The sequence below is a fragment of the Myripristis murdjan genome, chromosome 15 (genome assembly GCF_902150065.1).
Source record: "Myripristis murdjan chromosome 15, fMyrMur1.1, whole genome shotgun sequence".
NCBI lineage: Eukaryota > Metazoa > Chordata > Actinopteri > Holocentriformes > Holocentridae > Myripristis > Myripristis murdjan.
The window spans coordinates 5,290,207-5,311,060 of record NC_043994.1 but is presented as its reverse complement, the minus strand read 5'-3'; the positions used below and the strand labels follow the sequence as shown (position 1 = coordinate 5,311,060).

At 40.9% G+C, this 20,854-nt stretch overlaps 1 protein-coding gene across 10 annotated transcripts in view; it reads left to right on the top strand.

Annotated features, from left to right (window-relative positions):
• LOC115373106 (coiled-coil domain-containing protein 172) overlaps positions 1–20,854 on the top strand; it is a 228,827-nt gene that overhangs the window by 9,678 nt on the left and 198,295 nt on the right. For 2 of the 10 annotated variants that reach the window (XM_030071371.1, XM_030071367.1), the window contains 2 exons: positions 787–925; positions 1,406–2,261. The exons of 5 other annotated variants lie outside the window; for them this stretch is intronic. In XM_030071371.1, coding sequence (XP_029927231.1) covers positions 787–925; positions 1,406–1,441 — 175 coding nt within the window. In that variant the 3' untranslated portion in view covers positions 1,442–2,261. Of the gene's footprint in view, positions 1–786; positions 926–1,396; positions 2,262–3,189; positions 3,278–3,591; positions 4,921–20,854 lie in introns of those variants that run through there. 3 more of the 10 variants (XR_003929499.1, XM_030071372.1, XM_030071369.1) reach the window with 3 other exon arrangements.

Genomic DNA, 20,854 nt, shown 5'->3' with positions numbered 1-20,854 from the left:
CTTACCAGTGAGTAAACACATTTTTTTGCAAAATCATACAGAACTTTAACTGCAAAAAATTCCATGTGGTGTCTCATTTTCTTGGTTAAACATAGGGCTGGGTGACATGGACAAAATAAAATTTTACAATATTTTTGACCAACTACTTTGATATCAATGTGATGATATTGTCAGTCTAGTGGTGCTTTCATAACATATTTACACACTAGACACTTTTGACAATTCAAACAGTCTGGTCAGTTCAGAAAGCTGCATTGCTTTACTGTAACTCAGCTTTTAAAACCAGCGGTTTTAAATTAAATTAAAAGCATTTGTGACCACTTAATTTTGTTGAGCAAACCTGAGATCGTTGTTGGCTCCTAATAAAGTTACAGTTGAGTCATTCAGTGTGCAGTGGTTAATTTTTGTCTTTACTGAGATGTTCCTGTCACTGACCAGCACCTTATTATTAATTCTGGCTGTGCACAGGGAGTCCTGATCTCTTTTATGCTTGAGAGGCTTGTCATCTGTAATGTTGTCTAGAGTGAGCATCCCATCAAACTTGGCCAACAATAGATTATTTATGCTTCTGTAGTTTACTGTCTACATCATTATGTCAACACACGGTAAGATATACCTGCATGAATACTACTTATTTGATATTACAGCTTGTAAAATGCATTGTCATTAGCTCTTATGAGGCAGCCAGTGTGGAATGTGTGTCTCCTGAAATGGTGCAATACAGTAACAATAACAGTAACAACACCACAATAACACAACTTAAAAAAAGGAAATTTGTCTTCACAGTAAGTGCCTCACTGGCCTTGAAGCTGTTGAGAAGACAATGTTGTCTTCTGTCTACAATAGTAATGCAGTAGTCATGGTCTTCTGCATGACTGCTTACCATTCTGAAGACTGCCCAACTAAGGATCAACTAAACAAATGGGTAAATTTTTTCAAAAAGCAAACTCTTGTTTAGATCACTTGTGTTTGCGTCTACAATATGAGTCAGAGCTGAGCTCCTGTTTTTTGAAACATCAGTGGTGTCTGAGTGTTACCCCACCTTGTTGTATAGCATGCTTCTTCACAAAGATAGTTCCTTTATGTAATTAAAGACTGAAGATCAATAGCGTTCCAGGAAGGAAGGGTCGTTGTTATTGCTGATGCTACTACTTTGGTTAATGACCCCTACTCTACTATAGTTATATGTATGAAGTACACACCAAACCCTCAAAGCTTCCACATGATTTTTTTAAATTTTTAATCACATTTTTTCTGTATTTCCTCCTCACTCACTTATGTAAAAGCACTGTATTTTCTCTGCCTTTTACTTAGCCATTATTTTCTACCTTTTGCTTTTCACCTTTCTGTCTTTATACATTTCCCTCCCTCTGCTTGCATTGCCTTAAATCATGAGTGTGGTTAGCATGTGCTGTTCATCCGTCAGCGCTGTTACACATAGGTCCTTCATTACCCCCCGGTTGATTAGCTTCAGAAGTGCTGAGGATGTGTCTTTGGAGGAGAGGAAGAGAGGGGGGAGGAGGCTCCTCTCCGTCATTCGTATGATCATCAATCCTGAACTGAAACCATCAATCCTGTCTTCAGTCACTGCAGGCCTCCCTTTAAAACACATATTTAACTCTCTGCTTATTGATTGTCGGAAATTGAATGCATGTCAATTTGAATGAGTGCTACGGCCTTTTAAAAAGTGTTCAGTGTGCAAAACATGGGATGGGTTCTGGTGTGGGTGATTCACTGTCACACTAGTATATGTGAAACAAAAGTTGTATCACCACAGAAATGTTAAGATGCCTGAGACTGCAAAGCATGATGATGCAGGAGTCCTTTTGTATCTTTTGTGTATTTATTTATTTATTTATTTGAGCTATCTATTTGGCAGTCATTTGTGAGAGGCTTTTCTGTGATGAATGCATTAATGATGCTGAAAGATAACTTTGTGAAGGATTTTCCTCATTGATGTATTGTAGCTAAATAAATTGTGAGGAGTCATTTACAGACATTACCATTGGAAAAGTGATATCAGTTACACATGTTTTCTTAGAAAGCCAATTCTCAGTGTTAGTGTCTTGCTGCTCGAAGCATCAAACTATTCTGTTTGAAAAGCAGTCTCTTTTGCCTCAAAAACACAATTTGTAAGTTCCACAGAAGAGTACAAAGTTAAGAAACACCGATGTTGGTTTTCAGACTGTGAAAATGCAATTTTAGCTTGGTTGCTTTATTGTTTCATTACTTTCCAATAAAAGAAAGAAAGACTCAGCTTATCTTGGATTCACATGTAGCTCCGTATAGATCCTTTAGACACCTACCATTATGCTTAGATCATGGCCGAGGCATCTGTACGCCTCAACAACAAACGTTTCCTTGCTTTTATTAGAAGCTGATATTAAATTGAGGTACAAAGTTGAAGAGTAAATACTATCAAAACAAATGTATAAAAATGCTGCATTTATCTTCACAAATCAAAAAGTCACAGCCACACATCTATGCTACTATAAGAGAGTTTTAATAGACAAAAATAATTACTTTCATACAATGCATGCTTTGGCACAGAGAAACTAATTCCACTGTTGTTGCCGCTTTTAAGTAGAAGTTACCATAAAATTTGAATACATCACTTTTCATACTTCCAAACATATTTTAGAGCTGTGTGATCTTTATTGGGGCCATGCAGCACGCATGACATTATACCATTATTTATTACATACATGCTTTCATTTTTGCATTTCCACAGAAGAAATTGCCATACTTATATTTATAAAGAGGTTATTTTAACCAAAAGTGCTAATAGAACTTTAAGGATGTCCACAAAAGTGACAAGTGTCCACACCTTTATTGTGCAGGGTAAGCTTATGTAGCGTTTATTCCTCCAAACAGTCCACTAACATTGTTCTATGGTAGTGTTATTTTGCCAGGAACAAAATCTTAACAAAAGCTAGGGGCCAGGTTTAAATTTTAAAACAAATCAAGGTAACTAAATATGGTGATACTGAACAATGATGCACAGAAAGAGCAGGAAAAAAACATTTGTGCAGAAATAAGAGAAAAAAGATACACCTAAAGAGTTTAATTTGAACTTAATAGGCTATGTAAGACCAAAGATGCAGAAGCTTCTCTTTGCAGTAAGCTGGCCCTTTCATGGGTTTGCAATTACATTTTCACTGATTGACACTGGTTTCATTTGTTTCCTAGACTGAAGAAGGAGCTTGAAATGCATAAGGAGGGAGAGCAAGAGCTTCTGCGAGAAGCCCTCACCTCAGAAATACAGTTTCTGCAGTCAGTAAGTTGCTGGAAATTTTGTGCAGCCTAAACAACGGTATTTTAATTTACACAGTGTTTAATCAGTACAGAAACAACACCCACACATATGAGCCAGTGTCTTGGAGTTATTTGCCTGTGAACACTGAAAAATGCTATGTTTCTATTACATTTTATCAGATGTGGTGAAACACAGCTTTTAGTCATTTTACACTGTAATGATACTCAGAATGTCTTACTATATAAGATAAATTCAAATCTTATTTGTGTTCAGTCTCATCATGTAGTATGTTCATGTTGGCTCACATGTGGTAATGTACACTGTTGTTTTTGTAGAAACTGGACAACCGCCAGGGCAGCCAGCAGCAGTAGGCGAGATTTACACAGTGATGATATTGGTTACTGAAAATTACAGTGATTATCTCATTTTCACTTTAGCTTTGAATGTAAGTGTCTCTATGCTAGCGCTAATTGAAAGTTGTTCTTCTTAATGTTTATTTTTTGTGCACAGAGCAGGAGAAAAAAAAACACATGTATCTATGTTTACAAAGAGGTAGATAGAAAGAAAGAGAAGGAGAGAGATGAACCACGATCCAAGTGCCTTATGTTTGTCCAAATAATAACTTACGTCTTGGTGTTAGCATAGTTTGTTCTTTAATTTTACTTTGAATGGTAGCATGAAAAAGAGGGAGCAGATTCCATTGTGTCGATAACCTCAGTCAGTACAGACTATAGAGAATGGCATCATACACGTCTGCTATGCTCCACAAAGGGAGACCAGTGCAAACAGTGTGGGGCAATGCAGCTAAGACTGCTGGTAAAAACACTCTTTTTCCCACAGTCCTTTAGCAATTTAAGGAAATCTGTGTATTCTGACAAGGCTTACTTGGGTTAGTCTATATGAAATTACGCAGAGATCTGTCTTGACTAGACAGAATGTAGAAAAATATGTATGCATGTATTTATTTATTTATTTTTATTTGTTTAGTTTAACCAAAAAAGTTACTACACACATGCAGATGGTTAGAGATGCAAATGGTTACTGGAAAGTTAAACATGAAAGTCAATATTAAATTTGAATTTGGTTTATTTATTAGATTAATTCTTTTCAAAGTTCATCATAAAAAATTAGGCTGCCTCCATCCAGATGTTCTCTAAATTGTTAATTGTTAGCTTACATATTTTATTCATTATTATCATTTCAAATCTATCATTGCTATGGACTGCATCTTTATACTGACCTCTCATAAAGTTGGTGACATTGCTATATCACCTGCATGTGACTGAGAGATTAAGTTAAACAAAAGCATTTAACTGTTATTATAAATATGTACAAAATGTTTTACTGCATTTAAGCATTTTGTGGTTCCTACAGCTGCATAATCAGTTAGTGTTTGTGTATTTTCATTATACAGGTATATATGTAGATTAAACTAGACACATGTAATAAATTGTAAACTATAAAAACATTCCTTACCAACTTTATTTTGTCATCATACATGTACCCTGTTTCTTCAGGCCTTAAGCCTGCCAATAAACATTAGAGATGTTTCAGGTTCCCAGAAGTTCATCAACAAAAGTTTAATCACATCATCAAAGAATCTATAAAGTGCATGTGTGTATTTTGTGGAAAAAGCAGTGGCCATAAAAGAATATAAAAGGAAATTCTGTTTGCCAGCTCATGTTTTTTTAGCTGCTGCCACCCAATGGCAAATCTGTGACATTACAACTCATCTCTGGTAACCCCTCAGTCCACAAGTAGTCATTTCACTAATTGATGATTACAGGGTCTGTGGTCGTACAGGATACGTTTGTGGGTCATTTCTCTCTGATTAGAGTGACCACTAATAGAATGATTTTGAATGTCAATAGCTAGTGAGCTCCTGCAATCCATTTGACTCTCTGACCTTGACCTTGGTGTGCTACCTTTTGGATTTGTTGTCAGAAACAGAGTCGGATGTACAGAGCACAGTCCATTTGGCTAAGTGGTTAACCTCATCACAACTGCCACTGTCATTCAGACCAACTCATGAAACATCTAAAAGAGTGAGTGCATTTAACTATAAGAGCACTGTAACATAAAATCTGAGAATAGAGCTGGGCAGTATATCTGTATTATATTAATATTGTCATATAAGACTAAAGACCTTTTGGATATCATAATATTGTGATATGACATATAGGATGTCTTTTCCTGGTTTGAAAGGCTGCATTACAGTAAAGGGAAATCGTTTTGTAGTAAGACTTGTGTGATAGCTTATACAATACACAGAGATGCCAACAAATGAAAACAGTGTTTTTTAACAACTTGCAAAGTTTAATTTCACAGTGAGCACCAACAAATTGATGACATTTTGGTCTGTGCATCACTAAGCCACTGTGTTGTGATCATCCACACACAAGACAGGTGTGCTGTGCCTCTCCATCCTTGCCATGTTTCCTCAGCTCAGCAATAAAGTCATCAAGTATCTTGGTCTTCAGTTGACTATTGGCCAGGGTTGTTGAGCAGTCCTGGGCTTCTGGGAAATAGGCCGTGCTTCCTCCGACAAATGCAAAAGGTGTTTCTAGGAGAGGAGAGAGGGCCAAATTCAACCTCATGTCCATAGTAAAATACCATGGCACAGCAATTTACAGTGAGATGCTTTTTACAAATAACTTAAGGCCCTGTGCAAATAAATAAAATTGAAGAAAATGCAAAATAAAAGTACCAAACTAGCTCCTGTTCTTAGCAGCAGTCATGCAGTACAGACACAGCAAATTGTTATTCCAGTAGATAAAATGGAGCCTTACTATTGCACACTGCCAGTTTGTTTCCTCCTATATACATGGTACTCCATGTTCCATCACTGCAGTCCTCGTACAAACGCGTCATCCTGGGGAACCCAAAATCATATCCCTGTGAAAGGAAACAAAATGAACACATAATCAGTTATCAGATTATCTATTTTTGGACAAAACTGAACATAAAAGTTGCTTGTACGGGCAAGCCTGTTTTTATAAAGCTTCTTCCTGGTAAAATAAAGGCTAAATAAAAAAATAAATAAATAAACATATTTTTTGCAATTTATTTACATCACATACATGATTGCACATTGGTTTGCAGTAGCGTGTGTTACTGAGAGTGACACAGGCCAACCCTCCATTGCTGGGCACCTCTGGCATAGGGCATGTTTTGGGCTCTCCATGGCAAGCTGTTGGCAATAAATAAAAAGAATTAAACATTTAACCTTGTGTGTATTTTTATATTCTCTATTTAGGCCTTGGGATTAGTCAGCATCCCCAGTCCTTTGATTAATCAAATGCTGGTCACTGCACCAGATTTCCCTGATGGTAAATGACGTTGCCTTTTGCAAGACCCAATGCATCTATATAGAGGAAAATTACAACATAAAACAAAACAAATAAAAAACAAACAAACAAACAAAAAACAGATAAAACACAAGCCAAAATAAAGAAAATGCCAGTTGTATCAGCAGCTTAGTGGTTGGGATCAGAAAATACAGCATTTTAGCCCCTTATCCACTGCGTACACACACACACACACGAGAAGCAACGCTGCTGCCACCACCATCTCAGGCTGTTCCTCCTACCTCTCAGCTGGTGTGTGTGCAGAGTGGTAGTGAGATCCCTCAAGGACAGTGCCAGTCCACCTATCTGATCTGAGCTCCACTGAGAGAACAGGGCTTCATGACACTTTGCTGCCTCCTGTTGGTCAACAACAGACACAACACGTCACTCCATATACTTGCAAACCCACTCTCTTTTCAACCATGTCTCCCTCAGAGAGCATGACAGGCAAAGCACATCACAGATTATAGGAATTTAAACACCTCATCATGAGTTGGTTCAAAGATACATAAATTATACATTCTGGAAGAGTGTTTTGGTAGATAGAGTGTGAGCTGCGTTCAGGTGTATCTGTTCCTGTAGCTGTACATGCAGGACAGACCAACTTACCATACCTTTAGGTTATCTGAGAGATGCTCATATAGCTGAGTGTTTGAGCTGCAGTTGTTTGACGTACTCTCGTCCTGAGCTGCAGTGAACAAGACTGCAAGCAAGCAAACAAATCCATGTATATATACTGCTTTATATCTTTGCATGTAGTATTTACAAGCCACACAATCACTTTGTTTTTCCCTCTCCTACTTTTAATACATTGATATTATAATAAAATTACCTGCCAGTGAACAAAGATAAATCAGTGTTCCTCGTATTGCCATGGCGGGTGGATTATAGTTCCTCTCCGTAAACTGAAGGCTGAAAGCAGTGACAGGTGGATATATTGACTTACCTCTGGGGAGCGGGCAAAGTTTACAGCAGTGACCCAATTTATTGTCACAAGCCAAGATTTGCAAGGCGTAACTAGAATGCCAGTATTTCACAAACAACCCTACCTTGTTGTAAGAACAAGGTGCATGAACTTTGATTGGATCATAATATTTGTGTTAGTCATGAGTTGTTTATTTTGATTCATTTCAAATGACAGATAGTGATTACAGAGTACAGGTCCAGAATTCACATCACTAATGGGTTGACACTGTACACTGTATGTTCCTCCAGTGCACTGATGGGGGAGCTGGCACTACACGCTAACTGTTATAATTAGCAGTAGTTGTAGTGTTCCTCTGCTCATTGGATATCAATACTACTGCTTAGTCGTGAACCCATTATAGAGTCAAATCTCAGCTGGAAAGGCACATATTCACACCACCGACACACACCCACATGCACGCTTGCACACGACCTTCCCACCGCCCATCAGACACAGTCAGTGACTCAGTGTCAGTCAGTAAGTTGTGCCACGAAGGATGACTGTGTAAATAATTCACTGTGGATGTTATTCATTATGAATGTCTGACGATCCGGGAGCAAATGAATTATTGAAGCTTTTAGGAAGAGCGATTGAGCTCATTAACACAGAGAATTGCCTTTTTATGTTTGATTTGAGGAACAAAGATTAGCCCTCAAAATGGACCTCGCCGGCTGTCATTATCTTCTTACCAAGATGTCCTTTCACATGCTTGGATTCTTTGACACACGTTTTTTAAATTTTTCATTTCATCTGACGAATGGAGCTGTGTTGTCTGGAATTCCTGTAATATAACCGCACTGTTATGGTCATACTAGTGCACATTAATATAAATTACAGAGTGATCATGTCTACAATTTGAGTATAAGTAAACAGTAGCAAAAAATGTAATTAGAAAGATTTTAGTTATTAACCAGGAAGTACCAATACTGAAACAAAACGGGAGGTTACACATTATCTGGCCCTTAAGTAGCCAGATCAGTATTTTTGTGTAACCAAATACAACAATTTTGTAAATATTCCAATAAAATTTGCACAATCCCACTCTATGCAAATCAGCTCTGTCAAATTTAGCATCATATTACTGGCCCATTAACTTTAAAAGGGCAGCTTGGCAGCTTTGTTTTATTGCAAGGTGAAGAAGGTTGATATCTTTCTTGCATGAGAGAGTACTATACCTCCACATGCTTACACAGACTTGATGAAGAAGCTGTATACAATTTGCCTGATACTGATGAAGTGCTCAACACAAAAACATGTACTCTGTAATGGCTATGATCTAAACCGTGGCACTGTTAAACGCTTCAACTTTGTTGAAGGTGAATGACTGGCTTCAAAATGTAGTCATTTTTCTCCCCCAACTGAAAGCTGGAGGCTGTGACAGGAGGATTTATTGACTCTTGGGAGTGGGCAAAGTTTACAGCGTGAATGCCAATATTTCACAAACTCCCCTAATGTGTTGTAACACAAACTTTTGAGTCAACCAAGGTGGATGTCATGCTGCGTTTGTTGTGCAATTTGGTCATAGTATTTGTGTTAATCATGAATTGTCCATGTTGATCCTTGCAAGTGAAAAACATAGTTGTCTTCAAAATATACAAAAACACACAAAATGCCTCTCAGCTAGAGTAAATGTAGTATGTTTCTTCCACCTTTGGTGGTGTGATATTAACGAGAGCTGCTGTCTTACAAAGAAAGTCAGAATGATGTAAATCCAGATAAGAAGTGAAGTTAAGACCATAATGAGTTGCCATTTACAGCCAGGGTTATCATTAAACTATGACTACAGTATAAGGCAGATATAAAAAAGATGGTGCTCATTTGCACACAAAGACACAGGGGAAACATGTACATATACACACATTTGCACACACAACATGTCACACATACATCAACGCCAATCTATAAGCATTTTCACATGTACATAAATACGCACAGACACATGGCAGCCCTCTGTGACTGCCTGGTGTGATTGTGATGATGAATGGCGTGCCTGATGGCAACATGCTCTCTTCTCTGTCTAACCTTTCTCAAATACCTGTGACATTCTCCCTGTGGCGCTCCTTGTCTACCTCCTTCACAGGCATTGTGCTGAATTGCCCAGCCGTGGAAAAAGGCTACTCTGTTGTCAAATGATTCACATGGATGAGCCGTGGATAGCTAAAGCGAAGCTAATTGGTATTCAGGAGGACGCCGCACTACCTGTTTCAAAAGACTTTTCTGTTGGGGGAGGATTGCTGTGCCTCCAGGGAAAGTTTGAATGCTGTAGCAGCTGATGAATGGCTAATAATGTCTATTAGCTCATTTTAATTACTCCCTCCCTTTTTAGCACGAGGCTGATTTATTTTCTAAACACACAAGCCACAGTGGCTGAAGATTGGTTTTAAAGGTGTAGTGCCCAGGCCTGTACAAGACACATCTAGAAGGTTAATGTCCAATTGCTACAAAGTGCATTTGTAATTGTTAACTCATACTGATAATATAGAACTCAGGTAATGCTATGTGTCTACCTTGTTTAGAGAAGGGTTTTCCTTCCAAATCAAAGTGGAAGGAAGAGACAAGAAGGGGAGCTCGGGCATAGTTGAAAGTGGACCTCATATCTCCAGCTGTGTGCTCTTGACCATCTGGAGCTCAGCAGGAGGCCCAAGTCTGTCTTTCCTAAATCTTTTTTTCTATTCTTGTACACCAATTAACAAACTATTAGAGAGAGGGACGGTGAGAGAGGGGTAGCGTCTGCGGGAGAGAAAGGAACATTGCGTGCACAAAGAATGTGAACAAAATGTTTGATTGGCAACTCCATTATTATAATTCATCTCTCTCTCTCTCTCTGTCTCTCTCTCTGTCTCTCTCTCTCTGTCTCTCTCTCTCTCTTACTCTCTGTCTCTGTCTCTCTCTCTCTCTCTCTCTTTCTTTCTTTCTTTCTCTTCTTTATAGTTTTGTGTACACAAATTATTAGACCATCAGAGAGACACCACTTAGGCGAAAAGTGCACAGTAAAGGACATTTTCAATGAAAAACCATCTTCATTTGCCTGCCTGTCTAAATGGATCCCACTGAGTGAGCCGGTGCACTGGGCTCACACAGCCACTTAGTCATTCAGTCAGTCAAACGAAACATGCAGAGTGCTCAACACCTACAGAAAAAGAAGAGAACATGCACTTATAAAAGCAGCAGCCTAGAAAACACAACAGATGGAGGAAACTATTAATTTATCAAATATTTATAAGGTGTAAATCTGAATAAAAAATGTTGCTGCTGTCCCTGAACACCTGCCTGTGCACCTCCTGCATCTCCGCCTGCTTACTGAGCTCTTGTTTACCGCCTGTCTTCTTACATACTTTCCACCTTCCTGACCACCTGCATGCCTGCTAGCTTACCTTCTGTTTGTCTGCTTTGTTGCTACAGTTTGTCGGCTTGCTTTCGTGCAACCTGCTTACCGATATTCCAGCGAGCACGCCTGCACACACCTTACCTCTGTATCCTTTCTTGGATACAGACAGAAAGGCAATTATTTGCCTCCTCACCTGCTTATTTTCTGTCTGCCTTCTTTATTGCCTGTCCTCCTACCTGCTGTCTGTACTGCCACCCATCTGTACGCTTGTTTACTGTACCAGTCGTGGTTTTCTGCCCACTTACTGCCTGTTTGCCTACTGCCTGACCTCAGCCTCCTCCAGCCTTGATGCTTGTGTCCATCCAAACTGAATGCTTACTAGCTGGCTTGTGAGCACTGTGCTGAAGCTTTCCTGGAAGTAGTGGCTCGGTTAGCAGATAAAAAAAAAGGACCTACTGTAACCCACATGGGTACTAAACCCATTTGTGTTATTTAGTTGTGTTACCGTGCCTCACCACAAGGTGGCGAGTCAGCTCCTTGCTCATTGTCAAGTACACACAGAGTACGCTCTCTCTCTGACCCGAGACACTGACTAGAGAGCTCAATACAACCGAGCGGACAAGCATCGGTAAGAAAGACGGTGTAAAGTCCAAAATTCATGATTTATCATCTCATAGCACTGTCTAATAAGCCTTTTACTTGTTAGGAACGAGTCTATGTATTTTTTGTTGGATGAGAGGAGCCGTTTCATCCGTGTGAGCCCTGAGAAAACTCCGGTAAGCATGGCTGCTACATGCTAGAGGCTAAGCCTCGTTGTTGCTTGTTGATTTAGCTTGTGTGAAAATGCTTTGAAATGAGTTATTTTACCTAAACCAGTCGGAGTTACAGGAGTGTTTCCTAATGTTTGAACCCACCGTGGTACTGTTTGTATCATTGTGAACCGTGTAAACGGACTTTAAAAAGATCGCTAGCATAAATTAGCTAACGCTAACGCTAATCGCGAGTGGCGCTAACACTGCGCTAACTCAGATATTCCCTTGACAGTTGATGTAAACGCTAACCGTTAACATAGTTAGCTGCAGTTACATGAGAGAAATAGAGACATATGATGCATTGTGTTAAGATGCCAGGTTGTGTTAATTATTATTGTCATAATTACAATGTGCATAAATCGTTTTATTGTACTGAGGTTGTTTAAATATTTAGATTGGTTTAAAAAAAAGGTAATGTGAAACTGTTATTTTACATTTAAAAAGGTTATAAGGAGGTGTTGAGCTACCGTTAAAAAGATAAACATTTAAAATGGTTTAAAAATATAAATAAGTGAATTCATGTTAAAAATTGAAGTTCATGATGAATAATTGTCATGGTTAAAAATATTTAAATTGTATTGTAAATGTATGCAGCGTCATTTACACTGATTTGAACACTATCTATATATCCTGCATCTGGGTATATTTATTTATGAGGATATTCTGAGTGAAAAGTGAGAATAGTATGGTGTTATTTGATTGAACAGAGAATGATGATTATATTTTCTGTACTCTATGTGCAGATTGGTTTTTTTTTTTAATTGCTGGATTAGAAACTGAATTCAAATCCCGAGCCTTGGAGGTTCGGTGGCGAGCCAGGACGGACGATTGATTGGACGGAGCGGTGCACAGTGTGGCCAGCCGTGGGATCCACTCCGCAGAACTTCGACATCATCTCACTTACTCTCTGACACAGATAAGAACCACACACAAAACCTACCCGGGTAGTAGTAGTGGTATTTACATGGAACAGAATTGAACTGAACTCTTATCTTCCAGTAAGGAAGAAGGGACACTTTTATTTCATTTTTTTATTTTATTTTATTTTTAAGAAAGAGCTCTATTTTTTGTAATTTTTTATTTTTCATACACTGCAAGCATTTATATGTGTGTGACAATAAATTGTCAACGTTCAACTTCATGTTATCTCATTTGATTAACATAGGGGTCCAACTCTCCGAACCTAGAGAGTGTAGGTGTCTATAGTGTGTTCTTCCAGTCAGGCTAAGGGCGCTACATAAAACTTGGCGAGCCAGCAGCCAGGAGTTGGTTTAAATTCTCTTTGAATCTTACACATGAAAGTTGAACATTTGACACTTTATTGTATTTTCTGTGAACATTGATATCACTTGACTAAGACTGTGGTAACAGTACAAACATGGATACAGTTATATCTGAAAATGTTAAAGTGCCCAATTCACTGCTTGTAAGTGGTGTAACTGGTAGTGAAATAGATGATGAAGTATTTGATTACTTGGCACAGTATGGTAAGATTGAAAGGATAATTAAAGTTACCAGCAGTGAAGCTAAGTTCAAACACACAGCTATAGTGGAATACCATTCAGGTGGAGCTATTGATTACCTTAAAGATGCCTTACCTGTTAATAGACCTACCAGTAATCCGAACACTGTCCACCACATTCAGCTCTTGTCAGAGTTGTACACAGCAGACAGAGGTTCCACATTAACCCAGACTTACCTTAGAGAACTGAAAGATGTTGCTCATCTAAGTGGAGCAGAGTTTGAAAAAGTTTTGCTAGATGAACTAGCTAGGATTCAAGAATCCACCAAGCCTAAAATAACTGAGCCTGATGCATCAGGAATTAATCAGGGGTCTCAGGACACCAGCCCTGCACACATGCCTGATGCGACTTCTGTCAACACACGTGGCAGTCAGATCCTTTCTCCTGAACGTGACTCACCCCCACTCGAAGTTGGTGCTGCGATGCCATCGTCACATAAGAACCCTAATCACTACTTACCTTCTGAGCATCTTTCCACTCCAGAGATACAAAGAGTAGTGGTTGAGCATGTCATCAAGAACAATGATCTTCCTCACCACTATCATGGCAACACCCGTCTTAGACCTTTTTCAGGAAAAGTCCCCTGTCCCAGTTCAGAGTCTGATTATGACACGTGGCGCAGCAACGTTGAGTTTTACCTCGCCGATCCTGCTATGTCTGACACACATACAACCAGGAAGATGGTTGAGAGTCTTTTCCCACCTGCCGCCACAATTGTCAAACATCTTGGACCCAATGCTTCTCCCCATGAATATCTTGCCCTACTTGACTCTGCTTATGGTATCATCGAGGATGGCGATGAGCTCTTTGCAAAGTTCTTAAACACGAACCAAGACCCTGGAGAAAAGCCTTCTGGCTATTTGCAGCGCTTGCAGGCAATCTTGAGCAAGGTTATCAAAAGAGGTGGCTTGGCTGATAGTGATTCAGATCGACAGTTGCTTAAGCAGTTCTGCAGAGGCTGCTGGAACAATGGTCTACTTACTAGTCTTCAGCTTGAACAGAAGAAGAATAACCCACCTCCCTTTTCCGAGTTACTCCTTTGGGTGCGCTCTGAGGAGGACAGACAAACTGCTAAGTCCAACAGAATGAAACAGCACTTTGGGGCTAAAAGAACTTATGTCCAGTCAAACACGCTCTCAGTAGAAGATTATGCCATCAATGATAACATGGCGACAGCTGCCTCTCATGACCCGCAAAAACTTGAAAAACAAGTGGCGAAGCTACAAGCTCAAATAGCTTCTCTAAAAGCATCCTTAAGCTCAAGCCAAGCGTCTGCTAAGCCAGGTAAGAAACAAAAGGCTAAGCCCAAAGTTCTTGCTGAAGGAAATCCTCCACCATCCCCTGAACCACCACTTGTCAGCAAGAAGCCCCGCCCATGGTATTGCTTCAGGTGCGGCGAGGATGGCCACATTGCGCCATCCTGCAACAATGAGGCAAATCCTGAGTTAGTTGAAAAGAAGCGAAAGGAGCTCAAGCAAAAACAAGAAGCCTGGGAACAAAGTTTAAACTGAATGCAGTTCCTGCTGAGGGACTACCAGGAGCTGTAGCTGAGAATCACAGTCCCAACCTAAAGCCTAAATCAAAAGTATCCATCAGATCTCACAGAGTTAATCTTCCTCAAGGGCTTGTAGGACAGAAATGTGTTGCAGATGTCAGTGTGTCAGGAGTTAATACTACATGTCTCCTTGATTCAGGGTCCCAGGTGACCACAGTAACTGCTTCTTTTTCTAAAACTTATCTGTCAGAACACCCTATCCAGCCCCTCCAAGACCTAGATGTTGAAGGTGCTAATGGTCAAAATGTCCCTTATTTAGGCTATGTACCCATCACTCTCAAGTTCCCAAAAGAATTTGTTGATGTTGAGCCCGAGGTTTCCACCTTAGCCTTAGTGGTACCAGACCGCCGTGGTAGTTGTGACTTACCAGTACTCATTGGCACAAATGCACTTGACATTTTGTATGAAGAACACTGTCTTGATAAAAATTTTAATGATTTGTGTGTACCCATTTCTGTGTATGGGTATAGACAAATTCTTCGAGTACTCAAGCTCAGAAATAAGGTTAATGCTACAGGGAGAATAGGGTTAGCAACTCTAAAGGGTAAAATGCAACAAGTTCTACCCGCCCAAGCAAGAGTCTGTTTAGAGGGATATGTGAAGGCTGATACCACCAGTGGCTGTGTTATAGTCGAGCAGCCTCAATCCTCTATCTTACCTGGTGGGGTGTTTGTGGAGTGCTGCCTCGTCAACCTGCCCAAGCACCATCCTCACAAATTATCTGTGTGGATGAGAAATGAGAATGATCATGATGTCACACTTCCCTCAAATTGTGTCATTGCTGAGCTTCACACTCCCAAAGAGATTTATGACAACTTACCTGATTCAGACCAACCTGCAGACACTGTGAGATGTTGTGCTGGCATTCCCAAACCAGCCAAGGAACCAGACCAGTCGGACTTCACTATTGACTTTGGTAACTCGCCCCTTTCAAAAGAGTGGAAGGACAGAGTAACAAACAGTTTGCATGAGTATCGTGATGTTTTTGCCTGCGATGAGAACGATTTTGGGCATGCAACCAGAGTGAAACATCATATAAATCTGAAAGACGATGCACCATTCAAGCAGAGGTCCCGACCAATCCACCCAAATGACTATGAAGCTGTGAGAAAGCATTTGCAAGCACTGCTAGACGCAGGGGTGATTCGTGAGTCTGAGTCCCCTTATGCTTCCCCAATTGTAGTAGTTCGCAAAAAAAATGGAGAGGTCCGTCTTTGCATCGACTATCGCAAGCTGAATTCACTGACAATCAGAGATGCATACGCATTGCCCAATCTGGAAGAAGCCTTTTCGGTCCTTGCAGGATCCAGATGGTTTTCGGTAATGGACCTAAAATCTGGGTATTATCAAATCGAGATGGAGGAACGTGATAAGCCCAAAACTGCTTTTGTGTGTCCGTTTGGGTTCTACGAATTCAATCGCATGCCCCAAGGCATTACAAATGCCCCCAGTACTTTCCAGCGGTTGATGGAGAGGGTCATGGGTAGCATCAATCTGAAAGAAGTGCTGGTGTTTTTAGATGACATCATTGTGTTTTCCAGCACTTTAGAAGAGCATGAAATCCGGCTTAAACATGTCCTCCAGCAGTTGAGAGAGAATGGCCTGAAACTCTCACCCAAAAAATGCCATTTCTTCCAGAGCTCAGTGCGGTATCTGGGTCACATCGTTTCAGACAGAGGGGTAGAGACTGACCCAGACAAAGTCAGTGCTCTCCACACCTGGCCTAGACCTCAAACCCTTGGTGAGCTCAAGTCCTTCCTGGGCTTTGCGGGGTACTACCGCCGCTTTGTTCAAGACTATTCAAAAATAGTCAAACCACTGAACGACCTCACCGGTGGCTACCCACCCTATCGGAAGGGCTCCAGAACATCTAGCCCTGAAGGGTATTTCAACCCCAAAGAGCCCTTTAAGGAGCGATGGACGCCTGAATGCCAAAGGGCCTTTGACATGATCATTGCTAAACTCACATCAGCACCTGTCCTTGGCTTTGCAGACCCAAAACTATCATATGTGCTCCACACCGATGCCAGCACCTCAGGTCTAGGGGCTGCTTTATACCAAGAACAGGATGGCGAAATGAGAGTCATTGCTTATGCGAGCAGAGGTCTTTCATCTAGTGAAAAGCGATACCCCGCTCATAAGCTTGAATTCCTAGCTCTTAAATGGTCGATCGTGGAGAAGTTCCATGATTACCTCTATGGACACACATTCACTGTCATAACGGATAACAATCCTTTGACATATGTTCTGAAGTCAGCTAAACTTGATGCTGCCAGTTATCGCTGGCTAGCTGCCCTTTCAACCTTTGACTTCAACATTAAGTACCGTGCTGGAAAGAGCAACCAGGATGCTGACGGCCTTTCTCGACGGCCACATGACAGTATAACTGACGACCAGGCATCTCTTGAGGAAAAGGAGCGAATCAAAAGATTCACCTCACACCATCTCTCTTCCTCTCCCGACCAACAAGACTTACCTGTAGACGCAGTCGCTGTCTTGTGTCAGCACCGTCTTCTGAGCGAGGCAGACAAGGACCTACCTTCCATCACCTTGGTAGAATCCCTCGCTATCCATCCTGATGCTGTTCCAGACACCTATGTTAATGATGACTTGACAGGTTTTTCTACCATACCTACCTACAGTATGGAAGAGTTACAACAGCATCAAAAATCCGACCCGATCATTGGACAAGTTGTCAACATCTTGGAGGCCGGAGGTGAGGCCAACCTCAACCCTGACTCCCTAGAGGTCAAGCTGATGCTCAAGGAAAAGAAAAGGTTGGAGATGAGGAATGGTCTTTTGTACAGAACACGTCAAGCAGGAGATGCTCTAACTTACCAGTTAGTTGCCCCAGAATCTCTCCGTGCTGCCATTCTCAAGTCCTTACATGAGGATATGGGACACATGGGTTTGGAGAGAACCCTTGATTTGGTTAGGTCAAGGTTCTATTGGCCAAAAATGGCTGCAGATGTGGAGAAAAAGATTAAGTCATGCGGACGTTGTGTCAGAAGGAAGACACAACCGGAAAGATCTGCACCTCTTGTAAATATCCACACAACTCGCCCCATGGAATTGGTGTGCATTGACTACTTGTCCTTAGAACCAGACAATCGCAATACCAAGGACATCTTGGTCATCACAGACCATTTTACCAAGTATGCTGTTGCTATACCTACCAAGGACCAGAAGGCCACAACAGTCGCCAAAACCCTTTGGGAGCAGTTCTTTGTACATTACGGCTTTCCTGAGCGGCTGCTCAGTGATCAGGGCAGGGATTTTGAATCCCAACTCATCAAAGAACTCTGTGCCCTAACAGGTATCACGAAGGTGCGCACAACACCCTACCACCCCAGAGGAAACCCCGTAGAGAGGTTTAATCGAACCCTCTTAGGCATGTTGGGAACTTTAAAGGAGAAAGAGAAAAGTCATTGGCGAGATTATGTGAAACCACTTACGCATGCCTATAACTGCACCAAGAACGATGTCACGGGGTTCAGTCCATATGAACTGATGTTTGGGCGTCAACCCCGATTACCTGTAGACATTGCCTTTTGCTTACCTGTGAAGGATGGCTCTCCCAGATCCCATTCTCAGTACGTGAGACATCTGAAAACATGCTTAGAAGAGAGTTACCAGATTGCCACCAAGAATGCACAAAAGGTTGCTGATCGAAACAAACGCCGTTTTGACAAGGCAGTGCGAGAGTCGACACTAGAGGAAGGAGACCAAGTGTTGGTGAAAAATCTGAGGTTCAGGAGTAAACACAAGCTTGCGGACAAGTGGGAGTCCACTATGTACAAGGTTCTAGAAAAGATGGGAGACCTACCTGTGTACAAAGTGCAGTCCATCAATGGGGATGGTCCCGTCCGAATTCTTCATCGGGACCTACTTCTCCCTTGTGGTGATCTCTCAGAAACGGAGGAAACTGAACCAGCCAAACCTAAGGTTCTCCGGCGAAGAACCCGACATAGTCATCCGCAACTCTTAGAAGAACTGTCAGAATCTGAGGACGATGTGTTCATCTATCCTGCCCAGTTTTCTGTTGCTCCTGAGGAAAGGTTCACTGAGGTGTGTGAAATGCCGAGACGGCAGCCACACAATGCATATTCAGAGGAGAATGAAAATTTGCCAACCATGACATCAAGGTTCTTGACCTCCCAACCTCAGGATGGTCCTAATGACAGAAATTCCCCTGCCGTACCTGCTGAGATGGTAGAAGGAAGGGAACTCGAGGGTACGGTTGAGCAACCTCTTGCTGACGAGGACAGTACACAACAGGATGTGACACATGAAAATGAAATGGATGTGACAAATGAAATGGATGTGACAAATGAAATGGATGTGACAAGTGACATGGATGTGACAAATGACATGGATGTGACCAATAACATGGATGTGACAAACAACATGGATGTGACAAATAACATGGATATGACAAAGGCAACTGATGAGGAAAATTCTGAAGGTGGAGAAAATGTGGAAGTTCTCCAAGATGCTGAGCCAAATCACACTCAAGCATCTAAAACATCTGACCAAGAGACTGGAAGTGAAACTGTAACAGATGGAGAAACAACTGACCCCACACGGAGGTCAGAACGGTCACGACAACCCCCTGACCGTTTTCAGTATGTTAAGCTGGGGAACCCTTTAATGTCTTTTGCACAGATTATTTTACAGAGCTTTAACCAAGCATTAGACACTATTAGCAGCTACGATACTCCCCATCTGAACCAGAGACCGGCTCATGAAGGGACTCATGCAGATTTAAGAGGGGAGGGTGTAACCCACATGGGTACTAAACCCATTTGTGTTATTTAGTTGTGTTACCGTGCCTCACCACAAGGTGGCGAGTCAGCTCCTTGCTCATTGTCAAGTACACACAGAGTACGCTCTCTCTCTGACCCGAGACACTGACTAGAGAGCTCAATACAACCGAGCGGACAAGCATCGGTAAGAAAGACGGTGTAAAGTCCAAAATTCATGATTTATCATCTCATAGCACTGTCTAATAAGCCTTTTACTTGTTAGGAACGAGTCTATGTATTTTTTGTTGGATGAGAGGAGCCGTTTCATCCGTGTGAGCCTTGAGAAAACTCCGGTAAGCATGGCTGCTACATGCTAGAGGCTAAGCCTCGTTGTTGCTTGTTGATTTAGCTTGTGTGAAAATGCTTTGAAATGAGTTATTTTACCTAAACCAGTCGGAGTTACAGGAGTGTTTCCTAATGTTTGAACCCACCGTGGTACTGTTTGTATCATTGTGAACCGTGTAAACGGACTTTAAAAAGATCGCTAGCATAAATTAGCTAACGCTAACGCTAATCGCGAGTGGCGCTAACACTGCGCTAACTCAGATATTCCCTTGACAGTTGATGTAAACGCTAACCGTTAACATAGTTAGCTGCAGTTACATGAGAGAAATAGAGACATATGATGCATTGTGTTAAGATGCCAGGTTGTGTTAATTATTATTGTCATAATTACAATGTGCATAAATCGTTTTATTGTACTGAGGTTGTTTAAATATTTAGATTGGTTTAAAAAAAAAGGTAATGTGAAACTGTTATTTTACATTTAAAAAGGTTATAAGGAGGTGTTGAGCTACCGTTAAAAAGATAAACATTTAAAATGGTTTAAAAATATAAATAAGTGAATTCATGTTAAAAATTGAAGTTCATGATGAATAATTGTCATGGTTAAAAATATTTAAATTGTATTGTAAATGTATGCAGCGTCATTTACACTGATTTGAACACTATCTATATATCCTGCATCTGGGTATATTTATTTATGAGGATATTCCGAGTGAAAAGTGAGAATAGTATGGTGTTATTTGATTGAACAGAGAATGATGATTATATTTTCTGTACTCTATGTGCAGATTGGTTTTTTTTTTTAATTGCTGGATTAGAAACTGAATTCAAATCCCGAGCCTTGGAGGTTCGGTGGCGAGCCAGGACGGACGATTGATTGGACGGAGCGGTGCACAGTGTGGCCAGCCGTGGGATCCACTCCGCAGAACTTCGACATCATCTCACTTACTCTCTGACACAGATAAGAACCACACAC